The sequence below is a fragment of the Choristoneura fumiferana genome, chromosome 3 (assembly GCF_025370935.1).
Source record: "Choristoneura fumiferana chromosome 3, NRCan_CFum_1, whole genome shotgun sequence".
Taxonomy (NCBI): Eukaryota; Metazoa; Arthropoda; class Insecta; order Lepidoptera; family Tortricidae; genus Choristoneura; species Choristoneura fumiferana.
The window spans coordinates 18,356,189-18,372,269 of record NC_133474.1 but is presented as its reverse complement, the minus strand read 5'-3'; the positions used below and the strand labels follow the sequence as shown (position 1 = coordinate 18,372,269).

Sequence of the window (16,081 nt, the reverse complement as noted above, 5' to 3'; positions counted from 1 at the left end):
TTAAATATTGAATAGGGTAAATCGTCAATTACTGGCCACCGCTCAATAACTGGCCACCTTACACTGAAAATGAATTCTAGTCACCTAGTATACAGAGTTAATTTTTAGTAATAAGGTGTCATAATTGACACCGGCCACCGTAATTTACTAAAACGAATTCTGGTCACCAATAAATAGAATTCATAGTTAGTATAAGGTAGCCAGTTATTGAAAAGTGGTCAGTAATTGACGTTTTACCTTCCACATTTCGGTTAAATTCAAGTTGATATTCATAAAAAATAATAAGCTTATTTTAGCTGTCTCACCTCAGGCTTGAACATCTCCAGACACGACATGACATTTGCATCTTCGTCGGCGAACACCTAAAATCATAAGCATGGCCTCTACGTTTTAGATAGATATATAGTCGAAGAGACAGAATTGTGTACCAGAATGGAACCTTTTGGAATTGGAACCGTCGACATGGCATTTGATGCGTACCTATGGGTAGTTAATGACTTGCGTGGCGATTTTACCCACAGTATAATACCGTATCTTTTATAATTATTGTTATCACCGCATAAGAATTGTCTAGCGTTGTGCGGTCTGTGATTTCGTATGTTGTTTTATTTACTGCGATGTCATCATAGCAAGGGAAATGGGTTACTTTACTTACTTTTTCTTGCATAGCTGACTAGGTATTTCAAGCAAAGGTAATTAGTTCAATTTAATGGTGCATACTTTCACACAGAGGAGAACAGTATAATCGTTAAGTTCGTATGGATGCTAAAAGGACCAAAATATGCGGGACTTTGAACGTACCTGAGGTGCCACGACTACGAAAATTACTATAACAGAGTAATAAACCATGTTGTCAGGACTGTGCGAGCGCACTGCGGACCGCATCTATTTATCCGATGTTTTATATCGATCCAACAAAACCATTTCCTGCCGGTAATCAACAATAAGTACGGCAAACATATCATTATCATAATGCTCATCATCAACGACATTTTAACTGGCCCGTTGCAAGCTATAGTTATTCAAATGTGTTAAAAATATTGTTGAATATTAATAAAAAACGCCCTTGGAAACGTGCATAGAAAAGTGAATGTCATCATTAGGGTGTATATATAACTTATGCATTATTAGTGGCACACCGATTTCGTGTAATTTTTCAGGAAATGATGTGATACACAATTTTTTGCATAAGGCACGTACTAAATCGTAGGTAATAGTAGGCGGGCTATTCATCTGGTTTGCTACGTAGGCACTTATTTAGCTGTAACCTATAAGGTAACTTGTTGGCTAGTCAGTGTAAAAAAGAAACACATATTCGTTTAAATATTTTAGTAAATAATATTCAAATCAGTAACAACGTTCTAAGCGTAATTGGTAAGTATACGTAACTACCTATTTTATGTACCTAATATAATATCAATTACCAAAACGGAAAAATGTGGAAATCTGTTTAATTGTCTAATTACAATTTTCTAAAATTTTTGGTATAGACTTACATTAAGTAAATTATCGTACCTAGTTACCTACGTAATTAATTACCTTATTTCTACTAATATGGTAATTGCAAAGCGAAGTAATTGAGTAAGTAACTACTAACAGTTGGTTAGTAACTAGTTATTTATTTCTTTACGTTAAAACGGTTGAACCAATTTTAGGGTGGAGAGAGCTTAGGTATAAGTAAAATTAACATGTCTATTGCAATTTAATAATTGTATGCGGATGAAGTCGCGGACGCAAGCCAGTTCTTATTAAATATTACTTTAGCTACTCGTATAAAATACACCTATTTAGTATTAAGTCAACTGTGCACAATACCTAACACGCAACGTAACGGGGAATTACCTAATCCAACCATAAATACCTACCTAATAAAAAAACAGTGTCTTTTAAACTTCAATGGGTACGTACGTATAGGTACCTACTAGTAGGGTTGCAGGATGTCACATTTTTCTGACGTTTACTTAGTCATATTATGATTCCGAGATGCTCAATGATTTTAATGATTTAAATGATTTGAGTTGCTCTATCTGATACCGAGGGTTGAAAGCACTTTTACTATGGTTGAAAGTGTCAAAATACTTATATGGAATTATTAACCCTAACCCATGTTCAAAGATTATTTTTAAATCCTGGTTCGCGCAGGTAGCCCTTGCAGCACTAAATGCTGTCTCTTTCATCCTGGTTTTAAACAGCAAAGCTGCACATCCACACTCCGTCCCTTATAATGTCTGTTGCTGCCGCCAAAACTCTTCTCTATTCTCCAGGAATCTGAGAGCGTCTTCCGCCTGTTTGATGACGATGTCGTTTTTCCTATCAGCTATGGCCAGGTCGGGGTTCTTGAGAAGATTCTCAAGGTACAGCTTGTCCGACATCAGCTGTCCTAAGACCGGGCGGGCCGACTTCGAGCGCGTGCGTTTCGGCGTCTTCTTCACTGGTTTAACAGCGCCAATCGTGTTTTCTATGGCCTCCTGAAAATGAGAGAACAGCAAACATGTCGACGGTGAAGTACCAAGACCTGCTACCTGATAAATCTCGAAAATGCAACTTAGGATGTTTAGCTAGGGGGTGCTAAGGTCCTCAATCGCATGTCAAAGGTCATTCAGTTAGGAGGTACCTACTGGTACTTTGCCGTCGATAAGGCCTTATTGTGTAACAAACTAGAAATGACAATCGTTTTCATCGCTTCTTTCTGTCACACGGTATAAGACGAGGGTAGAAAGAGACGGTGTTTTACAAATCTGTTAATCGCACTCGTAGACGTCCTAGATATATAGGCTCAGCCTAGTTTGGAGTCTGATAGATACGAGTATGTTCTGTATTGTATCAAAATGTTCCTGTTAATAAAAATATTTGTATTTAAGTATATGTATCTCAACGTTTGGCAATTGTATTATCGTACAAAAACACACACAAACAACCATTAAAAATTCCTTGACCAAGAAATACATGGATTGGATGATTATTCTGCTAGATCATTAAACTATTGATGACTAGAGGAAAAGAACAATCGATAAATACATTCTAGTCTCCGCAAGGAGAGGCAGACCTATCTCCATAGTTTATAACATGCCTGCGCCTTCTGCACTCCGAGCCTGAACTCGTTCAGATCCGGCCGCGCACGCAACCCCCTGTGATAGTGAACGAGGCTCATTTCGAACTCCCCGCAGTAGTACAGAGCCTCTGCCTTATGCAGTAACGCCTTCCCATGCTTAGGGTCCAGTTTCAGAGCAGTCTCTGCATCGGCAAGAGCGGCTTTCGGCTCCCCGAGAAGCAGGTGACATTTGCTGCGAGCCACGTATGCTGCCTTTTCTTCTGGAGCCAATTCTATAGCCTGTGAAAAGAAAATGATGATTTAGGTACTTAAAGAATTTTACTGGCGTACCTAAATTCCCAGCGCCAGCCGTAGTCTTTGATCGGGGTACGGTTTTTCTCCATTCCTGCCCTAGCAGTGTGCCTCATAAAACTAGCAAGACTACTACGAAATCCGAAAATCGAAGTTCGTATCATAAACTTAATATTACGAGTTCCTATCGTACCGTCGATTCTCGAATTTCGTAGTAGCCCTCACGCTTCCAAGACTCTTACATTAGTCCCTAGAGACACGGTACTTAGAGACCACTACTCGTAGCTTAGACGGGTTGAATAATATAAGTGTGGACGGGACGGTACGATACGAACTTCGATTTTCGTAGTAGCCCTGCAGGCTTTTTACGCATCTTGTCATCAGGACGCCTAGAGTTAGCGATTCGTTAGTTTATATTCCTACTGAATATAGCTTATACAAGGTGTTAATTCAATAACTGAAAACCTCAGACACCCCAAAAATATTTTTAATTTTAAGTCAGTTGATTGAATTTATTTTTGAATACCATCATTATTTTTAAAGATATTCGTGTGTTTTGCTAAGTCAGTAATTCTACTTCATTTATAACTCTACACTTATAATTTGTATTTGTCAGTTGCGCTTTGACGTTTTTAGAAGAAAATCACACATTGACAGCAAAACGGCCAGTATTAAACTATCGAAATAGTATGCAACCTCGCTGAAATATTTATTTGGCGCATGTTGCAGTCGTAACTTTTAGACTGGGCGCAATAAAAAAAAGATTTTAAAACACAAACACAACCTAATTTAAAACATAGTGTAATCGATTCTACTCTCGATTCTGACTGCTTTCTGGTTTTCAGTTAGTTAATTAATACCTTGTATACTGAAGAAATGAGTTAGGTAGAATGGAAGAATTTTATAAAACGGTATAGTGTGCATGCGGTAGGTACAATTAGAATTCATTAAAATTTCTCGTTTACGGTCTTGCATTTCTACAACATATATGCGACAGGAAACTGATTGCGGTTGAAACGCTCGTACAACTTCCCCTTATAGGACCGTGTAGGATTATAATTTTAATTGTAAGCCTAACTAAAATCATAAAGCTGAACAATGGGATGGGGACTAGTGAAATTCACATTTGTGCGCGTTGAAATTTTCAGCTTGAAAGTAATCTATACCTTGTTTACGAATGTAATAGCGGTCTTAAATCGCTCCCTTGTCATTTCGGCGCGCGCTAAGGCCAGCAAGGTTCCCGCATCGGCCTCCTCCGGCAGGTTCATAGCACTGCTTCTCTCCGCTTTATCCTTTATGTTCAGCGAAGCCTTTATGTCCTTGGAGCCCATCACGACCGCTGCAGCCCGGTCCTTATCGGTGTACAACTCCTCCTCCCTCCGTCTCCTTTCCCGTTTCGGCTTACGCCTGGCACTCTTCTTTCTGGGTTTAAGAGCTTCCATTCTTTCCTTCGCCGAGTGTTTCTCGTCCTCGACAGCAGTCTCATGGGTCTTGTCAGCGGAAGCTGGCGCTCTCTTGCTGATGGAGGCTTTCGGAGTTGCATCTTCTTCCTCGTCCTCTGGAACACCGACCCTGACGAAGCTGGCGAGGAAGTCCGCGTCTTTCGCCGGGCCGAGGATGGACCGCGCTAGAGCCTTGGCGTTATCGTTACTCTCCATTGCTTTCACGTGTTATGTAAGAGGTGTGGGAAGAAGCACTAGTATTGACGCCCGGGCTGTGGTCGTCATGACGACTGAATATGTTTTCGCACCCACTTCGCCACCTATGATGCTCTAGTGGGGCTCGCGGGAGCCCGCAGCGAGCACGTATGACAGTCTTAGCGTTAAGCGACCTAATGCTGCTTTTACGAGTAATCTGAATCTGATAAAACCTGATATATTTAATGGGCTATTAGATACTTTTTAACGTATGTCATGTGCAGACATTAAATAGTACTATAAAATGACGCGATAGTAAAATTTTATATAGCTAACAGGCAAGGAGCATGCCAAACGAGCTTTTTAACGAGTATAATATCATTTAATATTTCTATTAAATTTGTGTTGGTAACCTAAGTAAGTATCTGCAGTTAAAAAAAAACTGTCATAAAATACATACATAGACATTACAAACATTTAACAATAAAGCCAAACTATGCAACCTCAGGGCGGTTCCAAACTAGCGTGTAGGTATGCGCTAACTCCTCCGTTTCCAACGCTTGAAGAAAACAAAACCGCACTTGTACAATCAAGTGCAAATATATCGATACGGCCAAAGTTACAAAAATATGTATCTAATGTTATGGAACAAGTAATTAATAAGGGCATAATGCCCTTATTTATTACATTGTACAGGCATTATGAATATTGCTACATGATCGTTGGGCAATTTGATTACAACTGATTCTTGGCTAGCTGAAGTCTGATTCATTCAATCGGAAAGTTAGGTGCGACGACAAGCGCAGCGAGGAGGAGCGTGGTTAGGTTCAACTGTGACCAAAACAAGAATAAAATTCTACCAATAAGATAACTACTTTACAGATTTTGATAGATGTTTATAGAATCATTAAATTTTACGTAAAAATAAAATAAGTAGTAATGAGACATGTTATTTTATTACTTTGCCCAATAGGGGATAGATATTATATATAATGCCAGGGCAATGTAATTAATTGTTTAGTTTTTATCAAATACCGACCAAAAGAAAACCGATACTTGGTCCACAGCATATACATGACTTTATGCACTTATTAAGGTCGTGTATATATATGTACATATTTATTTTTGTAACTTTGGGCGTGTCGATATCTTTGCACTTGACTGTACCTACGCGCGTATACACGCGCTTCCAAAAACGAGCTTATACGCGCAATTAAAACGCTAGTCTGAAACCACCTTAACCTCGATCTTCCTTCGTTCTGGTAGGTAGAGTCATATTTAAGACTCGGTTCACTGCAGGCGTGACTTAGCGTCCACTTGACGCGAACAATCGACGGTAAAACACAATATTCGTAGTTTGACCGAGTTTAAGTAGTCTAAATTTCACTACAAAGTGATAATGATAGTTAACCAGAAGCAGCAAAATAATGAACATTCATTTGACTAAGAAATGCGTTTTGCTTATTTCATAAAATGCAAAATGTAGGTATTTAAATAGTGTCAGCGAAGAGCATCATTGCAAACGACCGTTAAAATTGTGAATGAGTGTGTGAGAGAGGTCGAAAACGAATATGATGAAATTATGAACGGGTTGTGAATCCTACTGGTGGTTATTATTATTACAATACTCACCTTGTTGAGTGAGTTAAGAGCCCGCTGGTAGTACCCGTTCTTCAGGTGGCCGGAAGACTCGTCGCGGTGCTTCTTCGCCTCCACCGGGTTGCTCGTGGGGCCCTCGGGCTCCTTCCCCCGCACCATGCTCGTCTACTTGCTAACTAAAAAGGATAGTTTATCAAGTTAGCTAGCCAATGTAGTATTACCTAAGGCTCCTTTTCTATAACTATTTGACGCAACTCAGAATGCATTTGCGCGCAAGCGAGATTGTCGCCTCAACTTTCAGGATAGGGAATTAGCGCCAGTTACTTATAGCCTTTCATCAAGGTAGAGCGAGATTGTCTACATCGCTTCCGCGCTATTCAAAAGGCGCCATCATCATTTTATTTCGCACTAGAAACTGGAAAATGGCGCCCCTTGCCATCTGGTACTCTACCCCGGGGCTGCAGGGCTACATACGAAACTCGAAACTCAAAGTTCGTGTCGTGCGGTCCCTCTGACACATATACTATTTAATACGAGAGCGAGAGGGACCATACGATACGAACTTCGAGTTTCGAGTAGCCCTGCTAGCGCGCGCTGTATGTGTCCTTGTTTTTATGAATTGCTGCTGCCGTGGCCGTAGGACCGTAGCGCTTAATACTTATTAGAGTTACTTATAGAGAATTTACTATTCTACATATAAACTGTTTACATACTGCCACATAAAATGGATAGGTTAGGTTAGTATTAGAATCGTAGTTCATACTTAACGTTCAGAAACGCACTTATTACAACTGCTCCGACGTCCCAATTAACAGTAGAGTAAAGTGAACTTCTTCCCAGCTAGTTATTGCCTAACTAAATCATATTTGGTCTTCATTACACAGTATCCGTACCTACATTGTGTTTCCTTTTAAAAAAGTTTAGTATGAAACAAGGTCATACGATGCGGCACATTACGTATACCAGCAAGCCTTCGTAGCCCTCCTCAAGTAAATTTACTGAAGTGCCAGTCCGGCCTTCCAAAGAACCGAAAATACAATATTACGGATTAGGCAAATGTTAGCTAAAGGCAGTCCCCTGATATAGTATCCATGTTACGCCTGTCAAACGACACGCTGATGAATCGTCGAGCAAACCGCGGCAGCACCAGATAACTTTAAATATATATAGAAAGGCAGCCCGCTTCGATATCTCTATTAACCTACCAAATACGTGTCATTTTGCTTCGGCGCGGGAGTCAAAATTTCCCTGGCACAAAGCAAACCGTAACTCAGTGCTGAGGTAATAGCGAACTTTCAGGGGACGTTTAAGGACGTTAAAGGTTTCCCTATATATTTGCCTCATCTGATAACACTAACGATTCTAAATGTGAGCTGTTTCCGTGCGGGCGGGCTATTTCTCGACGGTTATCGCTGAATCGGCCTGTCAGCCGTCGGGTGCTGGATGTAAGCATTAGTCGGGCTTGTACCCGCAGCTTTAGGCTGATTGGAGCTAAAGCAAATATGGACGACCGGATAGTTTGTAATGACCGCGAACTGAAACAATACGGCATTTGATTATTTTTTATATGTTTTTAAAATTAAAAGTTCACACAGGCTTGTGAAGCGTTTGAGAAAGAGATATAGATTTTTCAAAAAAACATTGTAAATCCAATTTTCAACCGATCAAAGTTTTCTCTTTCCTAAACACTGTCTCTATATCTATAATTTCATAATAATATATAAGGTACCTGCTTTGCTCACCCGCGACCTTATGCTTCAGTTCATTGATATGGACCCCCCGCAGAGTAAAACGCCTGATTCAATAAATTATGTAATGACCGCTTTAAATGCACTTTTCATAAATCTGCAATTTAAAAAATATTATTTATACTGCTAGTACTTTCGGAGAAACCATCATTGCCAAGAAGAATGCGCCGCAAGAAACTTGGCCGATATAATTATGTTATGACATAATGTTTATCTAGTGGAGCACGAATGGGGGAGGGGAGGGCGTAGGGGGTGAGTTGCCATAACTTTGGCTTCGGTTAGCTTATTACCGTGGAATTATTCATGCAAGCCGGCTATGAAATATCACCGCAATCCCCATAATGCAGTAAAATGATGCAATGTGATTTAAACTAAATAGTTTGCAGTTTCAAACGCCAACTATCTAGAGCTAGGTATACTTAATTTAATTTTAGCATTGGTGTTTAACTGTTTATGCTGTATTTTTTTTTGACATTTACAGCGCATTGGTGTTTAACTGTTTAATGCTGTATTTTTTTGTTGACAAATAAATAAATAAATAATAAATAAAATGAATATTGCGGTAAAGTTTCAAAGTACTTACATAATTTACATTTTTTTTGTTGTACTTTAGATACTATTTATTATGAACAATTTACCGTACTTGGCCAGTGAAGAGCAATTTTAGTAACTAGCCTGTTACCCGCGACTCCGTCCGGGTAGAATAGGTACGTTTATCGCTATCCCGCGGGAACTATGCAATTTCCGGGATAAAAATTGCCCTATGTCCTTCCTCAGGACTCAAACTATCTGTATACTGACTTTCATCTAAATCGGTTCAGTGGTTTAGTCGTGATAGGTAACAAACAAACAGACTCACACACTTTCGCATTTATAATATTAGAGAGATTATTTGAAATAAAATAAACATTGTACATAGGTAGGTATCTGGTTGAAGCTTTAGACTGACATTTTACAGCCACGTATTAATTCGGTATTCGGTATTAGCGTCAAAAGTAGCGGATCACTTTCAGTTACGTGGCTTAAACCAGGGTCAAAACCTACCACGAAGCAGCAAGTCGGCATGCAGGAAGTGAGAGTAGCGTGAGTACACCACCTCTGACATATTGTATCACTGTCGTCACGTAAACGGTTTTCGAGAATGACAAAAACAACAAGCAAACCATTGGGTATCGAGTTGAAACGAGGCCACGCCACCACACCGTCACTATTTACTTTGTCCTACTAACATAACATAATTAATTCCGAGAGATTATGACAGGATCAATGTTGTATAGCGTTACGTACCTGCTTATAAAGCGACGGACAAGTTTAGTGTGCAGCTGCTTATCACCCGGCGCCTGGGTGGCTGGGAACTTCACTCGGAGTTATTTTTTTAATCGTGGTTTTTTGAGAAGATACGTATTTGAATTGGTATACATACCTTTTTTTTATTCGACTGGATGGAAAACGAGCAAGTGGGTCTCCTCATGGTAAGAGATCACCACCGCCCATAAACATCTGCAACACCAGGGGTATTGCAGATGCGTTGCCAACCTAGAGGCCTAAGATGGGATACCTCAAGTGCCAGTAATTGTAAATTAAAAGAAAAATAAGAAAACTAAGTTGCGTCCAACTTAGATCTGAACTCTAAACTTCCTGTCTACAAGTAAGGTAAACGCCCGAGTGCTCGACACGCTATATAATGACCAATAGACTACACCCCGCTGTCATCGCTATTGCCAATGGCTAAGATTTAAGATGCTAACTATTGGGACGGTGACGAGCACTCGTACATTTATACTAGTGCCACGAAGACGCGTGATTTTGTCAAAATTAGCCTTTGACATTGTAATAAGAACCACGGCACGCGTCATAGTGAATGACTACCTATACCCTTACAACCTGTATACCGATGAACCACCACCACGGCGATGACAAGTTATCGAAATTATCGATCATATTGGAAGGAAAAATTTAAAATGAAACAAAATAAAATATTCGACACACGAAACACAAAAAAGAAAAAGGGTGAGCAACAAAGTAGAACTATGTTCTGTGTCCGAAATGGTCACGCCTCAGCACAACAATTTGAATTTTACAGCGCATTGGTGTTTTAACTGTAATGCTGTAATTTTTCATTGACAAATAAATAAATGATACAGACTCCTCGGATGGAGTCAGCGCTGGTCTTCGGGTGAGACCATTTTTATCAGTCAGTGTCGTGCAACACGGCCCTACGCTACGCGGCACGTTGGACGCAGCCGTTGCGACGACACGCACGGGTGACACGATTTACATTTAATTTCAAAACAAAAATTCAAAAACACGCGTTTTCCCAGATAAAGATTGTTCGCCCCCGAAAGCCACACCGCAAATTGGGTCGAAATCGAGATCCCGTATAATATAGGGCCTATATACAAGAATTGAGCGTTTAAAGATATATGATATTAGCTTTTGCCTGCGGCTTCGCCCGCGTGGAATTCGGTTATCGCGGGCTGTTCCCTAGGGAACTGTGCATTTTTCCGGGATAAAAAGTAGCTTATGCACTCTCTGGCCCATAAACTATATCTATGCCAAAATCACGTCGATCCGTCGCTCCATTTCGACGTGAAAGACGGACAAACATACAAACACACACACTTTCGCATTTATAATCTTACTCGTACATAGTATGGATAGTCTAAGTACAATAAATGTGACCTATTTAGGGGAACGATTGCCTGAAGTGATATTGATGAGATACCTATATCAAGTGGTATACAAAAATGATCTATTTGTATAGAAAGTATAGACGAAAGCAACACGCAAATCCACAATATCGTGACTTGGCGGCCACAAAAATAATCAAATTAGAGGTTATGTGCCCGTGAAGTATTTTACGACATCCGTTCGTAGTTCGTAGGCTCTTGTTGGTTTGCATAGTTTTTGACAGTGATAGAATGAACAACACGTATTTGAAATTGAATGGGCTCTTCAAGCTTTTACTTAATCTTAGCTCTCTAAGCTAGAGTTAAAACACGGGGACGATTTTTTTTTCTCGTCTAAACTTAATATTATAGTACTGCTTGGATAGGTACCTATTTAAAAAAATATTAGTTTGGTAAAACCATTTTTCGATTTAGGGAACCGTTTGTAAAATATTAAGCTTTAATAAAGTGCTATTTTTTGCTAGAAAGAGACAAGTGTCTCCCTCCCCACAAGCCAAACTGCTGTGGTATATAATAATTAATTTATAAGATAACTATCACAGGTTAGGCCAGCCTAGTAGCCTAGTCTTTACAAACGAGTTAATAGTCGGTTAAAACTTAATACTTACTGAATATTCGCGGCATATTGAACCCGGCGCGTGGCCCAATATGCACTTGGCGGGTTTATTATTGGTAGGTGCGGTCGATTTGGGAACGGTAGGTAAGTAATTTAAACTTAAAATTACGATAATGTAAGATACAATCCACACCTATTTATTTTTGAGAAGTTCGAAGGCGGACATGTATGTTACGAGAATTATAGTTTCATTTACAAAAAGTCCTTCACTTTAGACTGGTATCATGCTTTTTTACCCGACTGCCTGAAGGGGGGTTTTGTTTTTTGAAATGATTGCCCACTAATTAAGCAAATAGAAATATTAAAATGTGGGCGGTTTAGTTTTATTTATTTCTAATATTGACTTCTATACCCTTGATCTAAAACAGTGTATTTTAAACTGTATTTTAAAGAAGCGTAAAATATAAATTTACTGACACAAATTAAGGTCGTACTTACTTTAATTTTTATTAAATCCAAAATGACGTTGCACTTTGTTAATTCGTAAATTAAAGTAGTTTCATTAATTCAGGACGGAAAAGATGCGCTGCCGCGGTTGTAAGGTTCAGACTGAGCAACTAGTGGACCGGAATCGAACTACCACCCTAATGAAAAGGGGTTCTTTATAGTTGGCGATGCTTAGCTAGTCGTTAAAAACGAGGGACCAATTTATCTACTACTACAGTACTAGTATCTAATTTATTCTCAAAAGCTAGAGAAAAGTTACAACGATTATCTATTACGTAAAGTATTTAATTTTCATCTACGTACCTATATCGTCATCCTACTTACACCATAAGTTCGTCAGTCCGATAGGGTTACGCGATAATTCAGTCGTCATTCTGACCAGACCACACAGACCAGAATTATGGACTGAATTGACGCTAGAATTAACATCATCTCATCATCAACCTAACCGATGTCATACATGATAAATTATCTTAAAATTTTAAATTAACAGCATTCAGAACAAAGACTTTAGGTACTAAGTAGGTAGATAAGGTTATAATATAAATTATACGGGGATAAAATGACTTTCGTGAAGGTTTTTTGCGCAAATAACGCATTTCATTATTTGTACACAGAAATTATCAAACATGTTTAGATCATAGTAAGTATGTACATAGATAAGTATATGAGGGGAACAAGGGGTAATGGGGCCAGCGGACAATGGATGCGGTGCGACTTAATAATAACTAGAATTTCTTTTTATCTTTTAGATTAGGACTCGTGCGTACAAAGAATAGGTTGGTAAGTAGTATAAAGCACAACACACAAATCGCAATGCGCATATACTCGTATTATAAAGTGTGTGACGTGTCATAGGTACCTAGATAGTAAATAGTCTTCGAAATAATAAGTTCACCTTCTCTCGTCCGGCGGCGAGTCGTGCCGCGTCTTCTAAGTGAGCCCCCGGTGACATGCGATACGTAAATAACCTCTAAATTATAGCTCGCCATTAGTCTGGTATCGAGCAACCCAAACAAATAAAAAAATAATATTCGCTAAGTTTTCTAAATTAGAGTTTTCATTTTTATTTTTTGTTCCATTACGCAAACGGATCCGTCGGCGTTTTATGAAATGAATTTTGTCACGCATTTAGGTAAATACTCGTACATTCTATTTCCTTATTTATTTAAGACGTTATGAAAATACAAATGTAGAGGTTTTCAATATATTAATTCATTAGCTGTAAGTAAAATTATTAGGTACAATAAAATATGCTCAGCGGCACAAAATTTGGTCATATCTCTACATACAAAGTTACCTATTAAATATATATACCGGGTGTGGCCTGTAATATGAGCAAATAATTAAAACATAGATCATACTCGTCAAACTGAACAACATTAGTTCAGCGATTTTCAAAAATAGTTAGTTTTTTATTTTAATTACAGAATGTAAAGCAAAATGCTTGATGTTTTTAGCGTGACAGGCGACGTCAGTTGTGATCGAGGATGGCGTACATTGATAGCAGTATTTAATTTGTATGAAAAAAAAGAAAGCTTCCATTATTTAAAAGTCGCTGAACTAATGTTGTTCAGTTTGACGAGGAGGATCTATGTTTTAATTTTTTGCTCGTATTACAGGCCACACCCGGTATATGTAGGTACCTATGCTCATCGTGTTCTGAACGATGGATTGGTACCTACTTACGTACTAATTACGAGAGTGGTACTCATATTAGTATCAGTATTCATAGATAAATAGAATTTTATTAAAGAACGAAGGCTGTAAATAAAACTATCTCTTCTTATCACCTCCATATTTCAATACGCAGTGGCACTGCCTCATTGTTTGTATTTGAGAACTTCTGCTTGGCAGTGCCTCGAATGCACGCAACCGATGTCGCCAAAGCCGTACTATAATTAATGTGGGGGACAAATGTAGGGGGAATAATGATCTAACTGTCGAACCTGCATTAAAGGAAAACTCACGACAGGCTTTTTGTTAATAGATTTCTTGCCGTTTTGAATTTAACTGGGTCGACTTTAGGTATCTTAGCTGTTGCCTTGGAAATCGAAAAGGCGGTATTTATATTGTACTTTTTAGCCTTTACGGAAGAGCTGTTCATAATCAACAATTTTTAGAATGATAATTAATGATAATGCACAGGCACAGATAATTCCCGCGAACATAATAATGAACAGTTGACATACTTAATATGTAATTTTATAATAATCCAATTGCACGCATTGTTGGCTGAGCTCCTATTTCTCGTGGTTTTGAAACGCTTCACGCTTTGGTTATACCTCAATACTAAAATCTAACCTAACTTTTTTTAAAGTTACACTGAACCAAATCATGCACAGCGAACTTATGCCCCCGATAATCGTTACATCTAATGTTAGTAAATACGTAAAACACGTTCGTTATGAATGAATGCATTATTCCATATATGAAAGTGACAAATAAATGATGAGTGTTACCTACTAATGCAATTTAAACGCTATAGTTTTTAACAATTTACTATTATAAGCCGAAGCGTTGTTATACTAAAAGTTTTTGCCCTAATTGAATGGTGCCTTTTCATATACATACCTACGTAGTTGCTTTGCATTGTGAAGGTTGCCTGGGAGAGCTCTGAAGTGATAAGGCCACCTATTTCTTACCTCAGAAAATCTGTGTATATACCTGTGTTTTCTGTATATAGCTTACTATGTGTTGGTGTGCCATAAAGAGTTATTGTATTGTATTTTATCAATTTGTTAATTTTAACTTAGGTTAGCTAACTCACCTCCTGAGTATTTTTCTTATTTGTAAATATTTCGACAAAGCTATGATGATATTTTTTACCTTTATAAACAGATTAGATTATACCCGCGGCTTCGCACGCGTAAACGATTTTCAGCAGTTGAACTGAAATTCCGGGATTTTAATAAAATACCAAAAATTACATCGTGGATTTCATTAACGATCCGTATAAATAAGCCGTGGTGGCCTAGTGGTTTGACCCATCGCCTCTCCAGCAGAGGGTCGTGGATTCAAACCCCGGCTCGCACCTCTGAGTTTTTCGAAATTCATGTGCGGAGTTACATTTGAAATTTACCACGAGCTTTGCGGTGAAGGAAAACATCGTGAGGAAACCTGCACAAACCTGCGAAGCAATTCAATGGTGTGTGTGAAGTTCCCAATCCGCACTGGGCCCGCGTGGGAACTATGGCCCAAGCCCTCTCATTCTGAGGGGAGGCCTGTGCCCTGCAGTGGGACGTATATAGGCTGGGATGATGATGATGATAAATAAACCGGATGGAAATTCGTCGACATACTTAGCTGTAAAAATTATGCAAGTTGAAGTGGCAATGAGCGGGCCACATCGTTCGAAGGACAGTACCCTTAGTGTAAGTTTTCGGTTACAAAATAAGAGATTTTAACGCGAACGTGATCGAGACGTATTTTGTAACCGAAAACTTACACTAAGGGTACAGATAGCCGTTGGGGGAGAAAAGTTCTCGAGTGGCGACCACGAACCGGAAGACGAAGCTATGGCAGGCCTCCCACTAGGTGGACTGACGACATCGTGAAAGTTGCGGGGCCGGTGGATGTAAGTGGCGAGTTGTCGTTCATTGCGGCGTTCTAGGCCTTTGTTCAGCAGTGGACGTCTTCCGGCTGATGATGATAAATAAGTCACCCACGCTACATTTCATGCCTCTAATATTCAAGAAACGAGTTTTATCCCGATCTGGTGAGAATATCGGGATAAAAAGCGCCAACTTACTTACGTGTTAATTATCTAATCAAACCCTTTCGACTGCGCCTAGCCGACGTATATACCTACAGTATAGAAACTTCAATATTAGTTATTTGCAGATTCGATACTGTACGTTGCGGCGATTGGTTTTAGCTTGAAGGATTAACAAACATTCACACACACACACACACACACATGCCTACTCACAAAGTTTTGCCTTTATAATATTAGTGTTCGGTGGTAATGGCGGGGAGCATAAAAATCAAGCAAACAAAAA

General features: G+C 39.1%; 1 protein-coding gene across 1 annotated transcript; it reads right to left on the bottom strand.

Moving 5' to 3' along the window:
• Positions 1-305: 305 nt before the first annotated feature.
• Positions 306-5,173, bottom strand: LOC141426853 (outer dynein arm-docking complex subunit 4-like). Its single transcript, XM_074086065.1, has 4 exons — positions 4,510-5,173; positions 3,071-3,331; positions 802-2,468; positions 306-362 (listed from the first exon to the last, which is right to left on the bottom strand). Exons 1-3 carry the CDS (start codon positions 4,999-5,001, stop codon positions 2,220-2,222), a joined length of 1,002 nt encoding a protein of 333 aa, XP_073942166.1. The 5' UTR covers positions 5,002-5,173; the 3' UTR covers positions 306-362; positions 802-2,219.
• Between the last annotated feature and the right edge of the window lie 10,908 nt (positions 5,174-16,081).